This window comes from Corvus kubaryi, unplaced genomic scaffold (assembly GCF_017639235.1).
Source record: "Corvus kubaryi isolate FWS band 111438036 unplaced genomic scaffold, C.kubaryi_AGA036_p1.0 66, whole genome shotgun sequence".
Taxonomy (NCBI): Eukaryota; Metazoa; Chordata; class Aves; order Passeriformes; family Corvidae; genus Corvus; species Corvus kubaryi.
Genome location: NW_024582054.1, coordinates 1503243 through 1516136, shown reverse-complemented (window position 1 = coordinate 1516136; position 12894 = coordinate 1503243). Strand labels below are relative to the sequence as shown.

Below are 12894 nucleotides of genomic sequence, written 5' to 3'. Positions count from 1 at the left end.
TTAGTGCTCAAACAACTACTTTTACATAAATGGGTTTTTGAATACCATTAGTAGGTGTTGATTTTATGCCCATTTCTATACCAGCTAATCATCTTCTGCAACTGCAGAACTAAAATAACCTCTAAGATGCTATTAATCATTTAACTGAATGGAGAGGAAGGGTCTGTACTGAACTCTGGGGTTTTTTCTTCCCGCAGAGAAAAGAGCAGAGACAGGGAAAGAGAACGAGAACGCGAGAGGGAAAGAGAACGAGAACGCGAGAGGGAACGGGAAAGAGAACGGGAACGGGAAAGAGAACGGGAAAGAGAGCGGGAAAAGGATAAGAAGAGAGACCGAGAAGAAGATGAAGAAGATGCCTACGAACGACGAAAACTAGAGAGGAAATTGCGTGAAAAGGAAGCGGCGTATCAAGAGGTAGGTTGGAATTTTTAAGGTTCTTGAAATAAAAAAATGTTTTTGAGAGTTGATAACAAGGCCTCTAGTATAAAATATATCATTCCTTCTCCTTTTCCTAAATATCTTTTAAATCATTTGAGTACATGATCTGGGGCAGAGTATGTAAGTCACTGTCAAAATAGACTTTTTATTCTGATGTTTTAAATTAAAATAATGCAGATTATTTATAATACAGTTGTTTTAAACAACAGTCCAAACTAACTTTAAAGTAGTATTGCTGTTCTTCATGTTCTTGAGGATTGGAGTGTATTTTTTTCTGTTGCAGCGTCTTAAAAACTGGGAAATCAGAGAACGAAAAAAAAGTCGAGAATATGAAAAAGAGGCTGAGAGGGAAGAAGAAAGAAGAAGGGAAATGGTAAGGCTTATAGTTCTACATGTAGTTTTCCCTGCCTTGTTCTCTTGGTCCCATTTAGAATGGAATATTCTACTGTTACGTTTATGGATAGTAATAGAGCTCTCATTTTGTATAAAAGGCTGTGGTTTTTACTACCAAAAAAATACTCAGTTAATAGACTTGAAACAGAAGATGTCTCGTAAGTGGGAGTACTATTTAGAGTCTGGGGGAAAAAAAGCCTAGTGGCTTGGTCTTGTGAAGGCAGAAGAGTGAGAAGTAGGCAGCTGCAAAATACTGTCGTCTGATCAGCATGCACTGTTACATCTGTAACTATTGTCAGACTTGTGACAAAGCCTACTGTGTGTTCTGTGTCATGCAGGTGGAACTAGACCTATTTTTTTAACTTCCAACCTGCTCATGTGCCCAAACCTTCTATGAGATATGATACAATATTCTTTAATGTATCTAAGCACTTTATAAACTCCTGTCTTTAGTTCACTAGTTGTGCAATTATCACAGTTATCAATGTAACACTTGGAAGTTTTGTTCAAAAAGACACCTTTGCAAGATAGATAATTCTGTAATCTCATAGTTCTGTGCTAAAGCATAAGGAAGTTATTTTAAGTTTTAGGGGTGTTATTTCACTTCATAGTTTCCCAAAGAAAGCGAGAAGATGTTGAGAGAGTAGACAATGGATTAGGAATTGCTTCAAAGCCATATATGCAAAGAAACACACGGGATTATAAAACACATTGTTTCATGTGGAATCCAAGTTTTCCCTCTAAATGCATGAGGGGAAAAAATGTTTGAAATGGACTCAAGGATATATTCCATTCCTAATCCTCCTGCATGCTGGCTTTGGATGGCAGTTATAGAAAGCAGTGTTAAATTTTGTGCTGAAATTACATCCATAATCATAATTTGTTTCTCAAAGTCATTAGCATAGAAGTATCTTACTGTTGGTTTAAGGATGTTGCTTAGATACAGGTTATAAGGTCCTAATTTAATTTTCCTTAAAGAACTGGGGGTTTTGCCTTTTTATTTTATCAGAGGGGGAGAGAGTCTCTCCTCTTTCTCCCTCACCCCCTACAGTGTTAGGCCTGTACATTAGTCCCACATGGTTTGTATCAGTACCACAACAGGAGAGTGCTTATCCTAGGAGCAGCCATCAGCTTTGTTTCTGTGCATGACTGTCTTAAAAAAGCCTCTTGTAACAAAGCAGTACTGATAAAATACACTTAGGCCACCATGTTGAAATACCCAGTGCTAGACTTAAAGGATTTGGAGAACAGGAACTTTTGATCCTCTTCATCTGTAATGTAAAACAAAAAAAACCCAAATAAATCCCGGGGGGGGGGAGGGGGGTGTATGTGTGTATATATATATATGCAAATCAGTGACACAATCCCAGTGGACCCTCTGGATGCAATACCAAAACTTTTCCATAATCTGTTTGGAAAACTCTGTATTTTTAGTTTGAAGCAGAGTAGATCTACAATTAATTTACTAATAGTACTAATAAATTTTAAACTCTTGGAAAGGAAACCAGAAATCATTATTTAAGTTTCAATTCCTTGCAGGCAAAAGAAGCCAAACGGTTGAAAGAATTCTTAGAAGATTATGATGATGACAGAGATGATCCAAAATACTACAGGTATGTCTTTGTATTCCTAACACCAAAATCTCCATTGTTCATTTTAACACAGTTGTGGGGTTTGTTGGCAGATGCTTATGGAGTTTATATTTAACTCGTAATGTAGCAATAAAAGGGTTATAATGACCTAAATTTTTTAAGTGTCACTTGATAAGTGACAGAGAGAGAAGGGAAGCTCCTTACTTCTACTTGTTAATGCTTGGGAGCAGCTGCTCATTCCTATCACTTTACTTTAGGGTGAGGCAGGGCAGAGGTCAGTGTAATGTCAAAATAAGGTGCTGAGAGCAGGGAGAAGGGAACAAACATGCCTCTAAATAATTCACTGCAAAGAAGCTGTAAATAGTATGAAGAACAAGCTTGTTAATGTAAATGATTGGGAGCATCCTTCAGCATGGGACTAGCTAACATTTGCATTAAACTAATTTAGCACAAATGGTTTTTGTCAAAACCTATAAAACTTGATTCTTTCTCTAGAGAGATCAACAACCACATTCTCTACTTATGATTAATGTGGTAGGGTAGATTCTGTACAGTAAGGTTGAGAACTGGTATCTTAGATTCTTCCGTTACAAAAACAGAGGATGCCAGATGCTCTTATGAATCTTACTTTCATTTAGTGTGAGATAAATCTGTATGGAGTTTTTCTTGTACTGTGGTACAAGCCTCTCATTGAAATGTTCTTTCAAGTACAAACTGTGTATCTTTTGTAGGGGTAGTGCTCTTCAGAAGAGGCTACGAGACAGGGAGAAAGAGATGGAAGCAGATGAACGAGATAGGAAAAGGGAAAAAGAAGAATTAGAAGAAATTAGGCAGCGTCTTCTGGCTGAAGGACATCCAGATCCAGATGCAGAACTCCAGAGGGTGAGTTGCTGTTGGTCTGACAGGAAGAAGAGAGTCCATTGTAATCTGGTTGTATTGAGCAAAATCGCGTAAGAGATCTGATATTTACTATTTTCTCTATTCACTTTTTCTTAAAAAGAAGTTCAGATAAACAGTAAGAACAATGGAAATGAAAAATAGCTTTCTAGATCAACATCCAGATTTGATGGAGTTTGAAACCAAATTTGAATTAATCAGTATTCCTTACAATAATGCCAGTAATTTCATGTGTTTTTCTTAACTAACAGTCTCCTAAAGAGGTGGATCTTTATATTCTTTTCAAACAGTATTGGTTTTGAGAGAGCTGCTGTTTTTGCTAATTGTCTCTCTCATTGTAGATGGAGCAGGAGGCTGAGCGGCGTAGGCAGCCACAAATAAAACAAGAGCCAGAATCTGAGGAGGAAGAGGAAGACAAGGTGGAAAAAGAAGAAAAAAGAGAAGAGCCAGAGGAAGAGGAGGAGGAGCCTGAACAAAAGCCCTGCCTTAAACCAACTTTACGACCCATCAGTTCTGCTCCATCTGTTTCTTCTGCTAGTGGAAATGCAACTCCTAACACACCTGGTGATGAATCTCCCTGTGGCATCATTATCCCTCATGAAAATTCACCTGAACAACAGCAACTGGAGGAGCATCGACCCAAAATAGGACTTAGCCTCAAATTGGGCAAGTTTACATTTTATTTCAATCTTTCCTATGGGATCAAAATGAGAATTGTCAAGCTGAGTAGCCACATGGTTTTCCAAATATGTCATGTGTTTTGATGTACTTATATCAAGTAGTTGTTATCCAGATGCTGTGCTTGAGTTGTCCTATCCAGAAGATACATTTTATAGAGCTCTCTTCATCCAAAACCTTGAGGGCAAAAAAGGAGGGAAGTTTATGAGCTAAGGAGGCGTGTTCAAGAGCTAATGTTTTTTAGGAATGTTCTGAGTTGGGATTGGTTACTTTCACAGGCTTTTTCACCTTAATGTATCTATAAATATCTTTTTTAAAACTCATTGCTACTTTTCATTGGTATAAGTATATGTTAAATTTAAGACCTAGGTAGTTCTTATTTTTACTTAAGAACCTTTTAAAGAAAAACAAAATTAGATTTCTTTTCTTCCTTTTAGAATATCACACTGAACTGATGACAGTTGTGAGTGAAATTTGAGCTTTGAGTTCCTTAGTACTTTAGCAAGTTCCTGCTGTTTTAAAAAAAATTAGTTCTGAGCAGCTGAAATAAAAATATTTGTATTCCAGAAGGTTTGTGTATTTATTATTTACTATTTTGATTAAATTATGCCAGGCTGCACTTTGAGCTTATACTGTCTTATATCTTGAATGATGAGAGACTGTATGGTATCAGGCTGATTAACACTTTTCTTATGCATTACAACCTTTCACTTCTGTGTTCTGTCTTTTCTAAGGTTGGAACTCAGTGATTGTCTTCCCTCAGAGAGTGCTAATGGTTTTCAGGGCAGAGAAGGAAGACCCTATTTTTCAAAAGGCTCAGGGTCTTGAACAACCTCCATTAGACATCTCTACCTCTTTTCCCACTTTTATAACAGAGTTTGAGAGATTAAAAGCCAATGCCAGGCATTCACAGACATTTATGTAGCATACAAACCAATATTCCTCAAGTAATGGGGGAAGAGCAAACTAGCTTCAGTTGCAGTTGATGAATATGTTACTCTGTCTTTTGGGTTGCAGGTGCCTGCAATAGTCCTAATCAGCCCAATGCTGTAAAAAGGAAGAAGCTTGCTGTGGATAGTGTTTTCAATAAATTTGATGATGAAGACAGCGACGATGTGCCCCGGAAAAGGAAACTTGTTCCCCTGGATTATGGAGAAGAAGATAAAAGCAGTATCAAAGGCAGTGTCAATACAGAAGAAAAGCGCAAACATATTAAGAGTCTCATTGAGAAGATTCCCACAGCAAAACCAGAGCTCTTTGCTTATCCTCTCGACTGGTCAATTGTGGATTCAGTAAGTAGATTTCATTTAATCATTCTTAAAAAGGCTTAATTTTTCCAAGTAAATCTTAAAATTTAATAGAAAAACAAGGTTACTGGGACCCCAGTGGATTGGAGTATCATCATCAAGTGGCGTCAAACTTGAATCCTCTATTTATTGTTCATACATAATCCTTATTCTGAAGTAGGCCTGCTTATTTTTGTTTGGTCTCTCTTGAATTGCCACTACTAATTGTCAAGCAGTTTTATGGAAGGAGAAAAACATGTTTTTACAGGGCCTTTTGAGTGGCTCTCAGAAATACTTGCAGATGCCAAATCTCTAAGGGTTATATCATTGATAGGAAAAGGTATCTTCTGCTAAGATAGTTTTAGATAGCTAAGATAAGCTGTTTGAGATGCCTGTTGGGCAATTGTTGCAACAGAGTGAAGTTTGAGGTAATTATTCATTTTGGTTTTGTGTTTTTTTCCAGACACTAATGGAACGTCGAATTAGACCATGGATCAACAAGAAAATAATAGAATATATTGGTGAAGAAGAAGCCACACTAGTTGACTTTGTTTGCTCTAAGGTTCGTATCTTCCGTGTTCTCTGTGAAGTTTGGAGTTTGCTCCCTGTTTAAACTGCAGCAGTGACTGCTGGATCTGTATTTGGAAGCAGTCTGTTCTTAACTTCTCAGTAATCTGTGATACTGGTCAGCAGAGACAGTTGGTGTACTTGGAATCAATGTGTACCCTAATGTTTTACAAGTTTACCTCCCTTAATGCCTATGCACCATATGTACATGTTAGATGCTCTGATATCTGTTACAGAAACATGGAACCAGAGAAAGAAATAATCAGTTGACAGGAGCAGCTGTTTTAACTGATGGTTTTATCATTAGATTTCAGAGTTAGTATCTCATTTGCTACTAAAATATTTTAGCTTAAAAATAGGATTTGTGTAAATGTAGGAGAAAAACAGCTATGGTTTTTATATACCTTTTTGGATTAACTAGATGATTTCTTTAAAAGCTTTTTAGATGTTGTTCCTTTAGTAGTAAGCAAATAAGTAAGGTTTTAGAATTAGCATTTGAACTCATTCCTTTTAGCCATTGCATGACTTGTTTAAACTAAAGTCTGTGTAGCTTCTTCCAGCAAATTACAAACTAAATTCTTACAAGTTGCCTTTTTTAATCTCTTTGGACAAGTCTGTGGTTTTTTATCAATAGGGAATTTTGAAAATTCTTCAGTTTTCATGGTACTTGTGTTTATAATGGCTTGTCTTGGTTTATCTTGTGGGGCTACTGTATGAGAGGCAAAGCAAGTCCTGAGGGTTTTGTTACACAGTTGATTAGGAAAAAGTCAAAAGCAGAAGTTGAATATTTGCCATGCTTACATTATATATGTGTGTGTGTGCATATATATAAAAAAATCAATGGAAGTCTATGGTATTGAAAGACAACTTACTTGGTTCTGAAAAAAAAATTAAATACTTAACCAGGTAGGTGAGAAATCCAGTTATGAGGAGTGTTACAGGAAGAGCTTTGCCTTTGTTTTCCATTAACAGTTTATTGTTGAAGGAAGGGAAGCTTTTGCCTTAAATTAAGAAAGCATAATTGGAGATGTTAGAATAGCCAGCAAATACAGGACCTGTGAATCTCTGGAGCTTCCTGGAACTTGTTCCTCAGTAATTGGCCGTAAGCTACCACTCACTATGATGGATTCTGATGCAGTTTAGTACTAATTTTTGCCACGGCTATTACTGGAACCTAATGAACTGCAAATACTTCTTGGATGTGCAAAGCATTCAGAATTCCTTGGACATAACTGGATTTTGTCCAAAAATGTGTATAGGGTTTTTTCTAAGTTTTCAGTCTAAAAACATTTGTTTCTTTCAGGTTATGGCTCACAGCTCACCACAGAGCATACTGGATGATGTTGCCATGGTAAGCAGAAATTCTATAACTGATACACCTTCTACATTTTATTGAAGCTAGAAGTCAATTATGCAAAATAGCAAGAGTCCATAACAGAAAACACGCATTAGATATGATTAAGCACATCATGCTAGCACAGGCATTAGTTTGCAGTTATGATACCTAGGTACAAATTACTGACTCCTCTTCAGGATTTCTCAGTATTCAGAAATGTGGAACAAAGATTTTTGTCCCTACGAGTAGATGTCAAAATCAACAATTACAGAACTGTATCAGAAAGAAAAACTTTTGTTCCTTCTTGTTCTTCTAAATAGATTTGTATTAGTGGTTTAGTGGGTCCTTTCCTAATTATGAGCAAAAGGTGATTTTTCTGTAGAAGAGTAAAAGCTCTTTTTTGCCTGATGTTGGAAGAGAGAGACTTCATGAAATAATGCTACTGTTCCACCATGTTTTCATACACTGAAGGATGAATAAACACTAATTGTCCAGTCTCTTCCTGTAAGGAAACTTGGAGGCAAAGTTGGTAGGAGACACATGCATAGTGCAAGATAGTAGATAAGTTTTGGTGTGACTATTAGGGACTTGGGGAACTTCTGAGAGATGTTGTGGACGCTAGAAGTTTGTACGGATTCAAGAAAGCCTAGATAGTAAGTTCAGGGAAGAGAAATCCATTAAGAGTTTAATAAATATCTAAGGAAGTTCCAAGCTGAAAATGAGCGGAGATTAGGAGTTAATTTAAGGGAAAATACCACATGTGAATGTCCTGTTCTTACATTCTTTCTGAGCCTGCCATTTCCCTGCCTCTTTCCAAACCACTTTTGGATACTAGTTTACTGCTGCCTTTATCTCTAAGTGCTCAACAGCTGCACTATACAAGTATATAGTTAGAGCCTGGTTACTGATGCTGGACGGATGAACTTGCCAGAGTTTTTTTTAGTCCCTCCCTCAAAGACTTGTATTATGCTACCTGCACTTTGTAGTTCTGATGTATCTACAATTAGTCTTTATAGCTGGAATGCATAACCTAAAAAATAATCTATAAAATGTGTATTTCCTACAGGTACTAGATGAAGAAGCTGAAGTTTTCATAGTCAAAATGTGGAGGTTGTTGATATATGAGACAGAAGCAAAGAAGATTGGCCTAGTGAAATAAAGCACTCTCCTTGCTTCTAGGGTTCCACTTCAATTTTGGGCTTTTTTTTTCCCCCCCATTGTTCAGAGACATTGAATTCTCTCTGTTCTCAGAGACTTGAGACCTGTATTTTTTTATGTAGAAAATGTGAATTTTTTTGTCCTCTGCTCTGAGGCCCCTTTTACCCTTCTCAGTTAGTTATCAAATCCTGCATTGGTTCTCTTTATAATACACGAGGTACAATTACCGGTATGTTTTATAAGCTGCAGCTACTGTACATGCTCTTTGGTAATTTTGTTATGTTACTCTGATTCTTGTAAATACTAAGAAAAAAAAAATCCCCTGTTTTGCAAAACATTTGCACTTAATGTGGAACTATATCAGTTACAGATGAAGACAAAGGATTTTACTGCAAGTTTATCAGTGTTTTTTTGGGGGCATACTTTCCCTTTTTTTATTTAAGGAATGATCAAAATACGATTTAAAAATAAGTATCTTGAGCTGTTTTTAAAGAACAGCTTTGTGTGTTCATTTGATCTCTTCATCTGACTGGAAAAGGAGTTCCTTCAAACTTCTCTTTCTAATGTGAACCAGTAGTGGTCTTGGTACTTCGTTGCCCATTAAGAATTACTAATGAAGCTGGGAACTTAATCTCTTGCAGATGCTCTGCTTCTTTCTCAGAAAGTGCAAATCACAGGAAGTTTTTTATTTAGTCAGTTAAAACAAGAGCAGGACCTAAATTCAGTAAGTGCTATCTAATGGTTTCTGGTTTTTTCTTCTGCTCAGTTTCATTCTAGCCCTTACCTACTATCCCTGCTGTCTCCAAAATAATCAGATGTCTTTTTTTGAAAGAAATTATTTTTTAAAACTTTTTTTTTAGTATTTAGAAACAAAACAAACAAAAAGCCCTGTTTGGATGTAACTGTCTCTTAAAAAAAACCAACCATGAAAACTAAACTGTAAGTTTTCAAACAAAGCTGAAATCTTGTTTTTATCCATACTGTTAAACTAGCCCTGACTTTTGTTTTCTACTGTATGCCATCTGTTGTCCACAAAAAGAGGGTAATATTTTCCTGCCTTGTTTGTATGTTTTTTTATAAATAGACTGATATGGTATAAATGATGACATGTACTGTAAACTGCATTTTTTTTATCTCATACCTGGGTAAGAAGTCAAATCTATAATGTGCTGTGAGCTGTTTTGATTGCAGGAGGACTGTGTTCCAGGGAGCAAACTGTCTCAAAATTATTTTTAATTTTTAAAACACAATTCTTAATAGCAAACAAATTAAGTAAAAGTGTTCCAGTATCTCTATATTGTATTTAACTGAAGGATACAGGTTGACCTGTTCAGAAAACATAACTGTGACCTTGAGTTACTAGTTCTTTGTACCTGGAGAGGACACTTGAAAACACTGTTCTTAACAAACGGGATCGTGTAAAGGTTCCACCATGTAAATATTTCAGATATTAAAAATGTATATATTTGATTTAAGGGTTGACATTCTTTTGGAGTCTTATGCAGCATGCATTTGTATTTAACACTGCTTACTGAATCAACAAGTGTTCCCAAATTAGGGATGGGGGTTTTTTTAAAACTACCTCCTGCTTGTATCAGATGACTAGAAGCCTGCAAATTTAGACATCATCCTAGTATGTTCTTTCTCATCCCTGTGGTACTACACTACACACCACAAAATGTTCTTTTTTAACTTGAAGTGTCATGCTCAGATGTTACTTGTATGTTGTGCTTGAGTTTGCATGAGAATGTTTTTGTTTGCATGCTTATATGTTGCAATCTTCCTATTTTTTCTGCAACTTGATGGTTACAACCCTAAGAAATTACATCCCTGTTCTCCGTATACAGTTCTGCATTTACCATTTACCAAAAAGTTTTCAAATTCTAAATAAATTCAAAACTTGCCCTGTTAGTAGAAAATACAGAGAATAGCGAGAGTGAACTTCATGAGTGCCTTTTGACCTCGTAAATGGCATTCTCTCTCATTAGTAGTAGTTAAGCAAGACAAATGTGACAAACACATTGTAATGCCACTGTGTGACAGATTGCCCAACATCCTTATACAGATTCTTCAGAGAAAGCTCAAGTTGTGAAACTTCCGTTTATTTCTGTCCTAAACTAAAGCTGTGTGTGCAATAGATGTAAGCTTGTACTCTTCCTTTCCTAAGGAGACCGAAGGTGCCTGGATGAGAAAGACATGTAGACTTTAAGCTGGAGTGTTAAATATCTAGGTAAATAAGTATATAGAATCATTGTGATATCATCAAAACAATTTTGTAGAAGTTGAGATTTTCTTCAGTAGAGGAATAAGAAAGGAATGTTCACTAGATGAACTCTGGTTTGACTTACCAGCTTTTCATTTTTCAGAATGCAAGTATAAAGTCACTTCTACTTTTACCTCTTAGTCAAATTACTGTTATTATGTCTCAGTGATATTGTATTTTCTGTGTGTCAGTGGTGCTGGGGAGTAGAACACAGATTATGTATTATCAACATGCAGTAACAGAATTATTTCAAGATAAATTTGGAAAATCTGAGGTAGAAAAAGCCTTTTTTGCCAGTATTACAACAGTTCACTGTCTGGAGGTATGATTTAATACACTGTGTTATGTTAATGAATGCACAGATCGAGAGTATGCTCCAAATGAGATACATGAGTAAAGTATGTGTGTTGCCACCAGGTACTCAGTGCATCATGCCATAGTACAACCCATACTGTGGGGGAGGTACTCCAGAAGTTCCACATACTGTGTAGTGAAAAAATACCACTATTTACACAGCAGGACTGGATGTACTTGTTTATCTGGACCGTACTGTGGAGTAAGGCTTTAAAACTTGACATGACACATGCTCTTATTCTCCTGATAATCATTTTGTGCAACTGCCATTCAGTGTTTGGAATATGTAAGTGCAAAATCTGAAGTATCATTTTTCTTTATTAATATGCATTGAAAAGAAATGGGAAGCAAGGAGCAAGTAAGATCCATCAGCAAGAATTATATATTGTTATATTTAAGTTGGTGCGAGACTTTTTTTGTTCTTAAGAGTATTTAACCTGCTCACCTATTGATTTGGTCTTCCTAATCTTGGCTGTTTCCTTCATTCTCTTTAAGCAGGAACCTGTACTGAAAATAATGATCTAGCTAGATGGTCATGGCTCTAAATGTGGGCAGGGGAAAGGCCTCAAACAGTGAGTTTAGCTTCTTACTGAATTCCTGTGTCTCACTACTAATGCTTTCCTATTACTGAGAGGGAAGTAGACCTTTCATGCTTAGTAAATAGAGTTGCTAGATAGCTGCTTGCAGGAATAGTATTTTGGAAAATGGACATGCTGAAAACTGCAAGCTGTTGGTTTTCATTTTACATTGAGTCACACTTTTTCATATTATATACATTATCATGTGTAGGAACATTGGGTACAGAATTAAAAACTAGTACACAATCATGCAGTGTGAGGAGTGTAAGGTATTGTTTAATAGACATTTCATCATGGATCAGACTGATACAAATAATAGAAGATAGTTTGGTACAGCTGTATGCCCATGTTTAGTTGGTTGAGTTTTTTGTTTGGGTGTTTTCCCCTTTTAAATTACAAGTAGTTTTATTTGATTAATGGTTAGACACCACTTTCAGTCTAAAAATGGCTTATTTTAAATGCATTTCATATGCCTGTGAGCTACTGAAAGTCAGTATTTGTGTTGCAATGCTTACATCAAACCTTTTAGGTGCAATAGTTCTGTCTCTCTTAGTTTTACCATAGATCTTCCTATAGCATAGTCAGATACTGAAATACATTGTTTTGAAGATGGAGAATTACATGCTCCCTCAGATTTTACATTTTCTATATTCAGAGTGGTTATATGTCTCATAGCATTTGCTATAAGTTACTAACCCAATTGATTATGCACTCGAAAAGGAATTGTGGGTTACCCTTCAACTATGAATAGCAAGGTAAGTTTCAAATTTGGAATTGACTTTGTTATTTTTTTTTTCCACTAACCAGTCACAGCTGTACTTAGAGGCTTCTTGAAAAGATACCATGTTGACTTCTAATACTGTCTTTATTTTGAAACGTAAATATTGCTTCAAGTTATTTTCTTAATGCCTTTTTTTGTGGGACCATTTTAAAACAGGATTACTGGCATATATGACTTGCATTTAAAACAGCCAAGAAGTGTATTTTCTCGTAATACCTCTCTCTTTATCTGGTACTAGGTTAAAAAGGTCAAGCTAGATTTCCTTTTCGCGATTCCTCGTTGCTGGAGTTTCAGCGAGTGCTGAAACTTCCCACCCACGCGTTTTGGTTTCAGGCACTTGCTGACGGCAGAGCTTTCGGCGTGTTCCTTCCGAGGCACTTCCTCGTGCCCCCTGCGCGCCGGGGTTGCCGGGGCCGGCCGCAGGTCCCGCCCCCAGCCGGTGCAGGGGTGCGGCGCGGCGGCTGCCCCGGGCCGGGACGCTCCGCATCGCCCGTCGGAAGTGAGGTGGCGGCCGAGGGCGGGGCGCGGGCCGGAAGCGAGCGGGGCCGGGCTGCGGGCGGCGAGGAGCCGGCG

General features: G+C 37.0%; 1 protein-coding gene across 2 annotated transcripts in view; it reads left to right on the top strand.

Moving 5' to 3' along the window:
- RBM25 (RNA binding motif protein 25) overlaps positions 1–9815 on the top strand; it is a 33681-nt gene extending 23866 nt beyond the window's left edge. For both annotated transcript variants that reach the window (XM_042048036.1, XM_042048037.1), the window contains 9 exons: positions 198–414; positions 722–811; positions 2371–2444; positions 3155–3305; positions 3662–3986; positions 5016–5290; positions 5748–5846; positions 7155–7202; positions 8254–9815. In XM_042048036.1, coding sequence (XP_041903970.1) covers positions 198–414; positions 722–811; positions 2371–2444; positions 3155–3305; positions 3662–3986; positions 5016–5290; positions 5748–5846; positions 7155–7202; positions 8254–8346 — 1372 coding nt within the window. In that variant the 3' untranslated portion in view covers positions 8347–9815. The remainder of the gene's footprint in view (positions 1–197; positions 415–721; positions 812–2370; positions 2445–3154; positions 3306–3661; positions 3987–5015; positions 5291–5747; positions 5847–7154; positions 7203–8253) is intronic.
- Positions 9816–12894: the final 3079 nt, after the last annotated feature.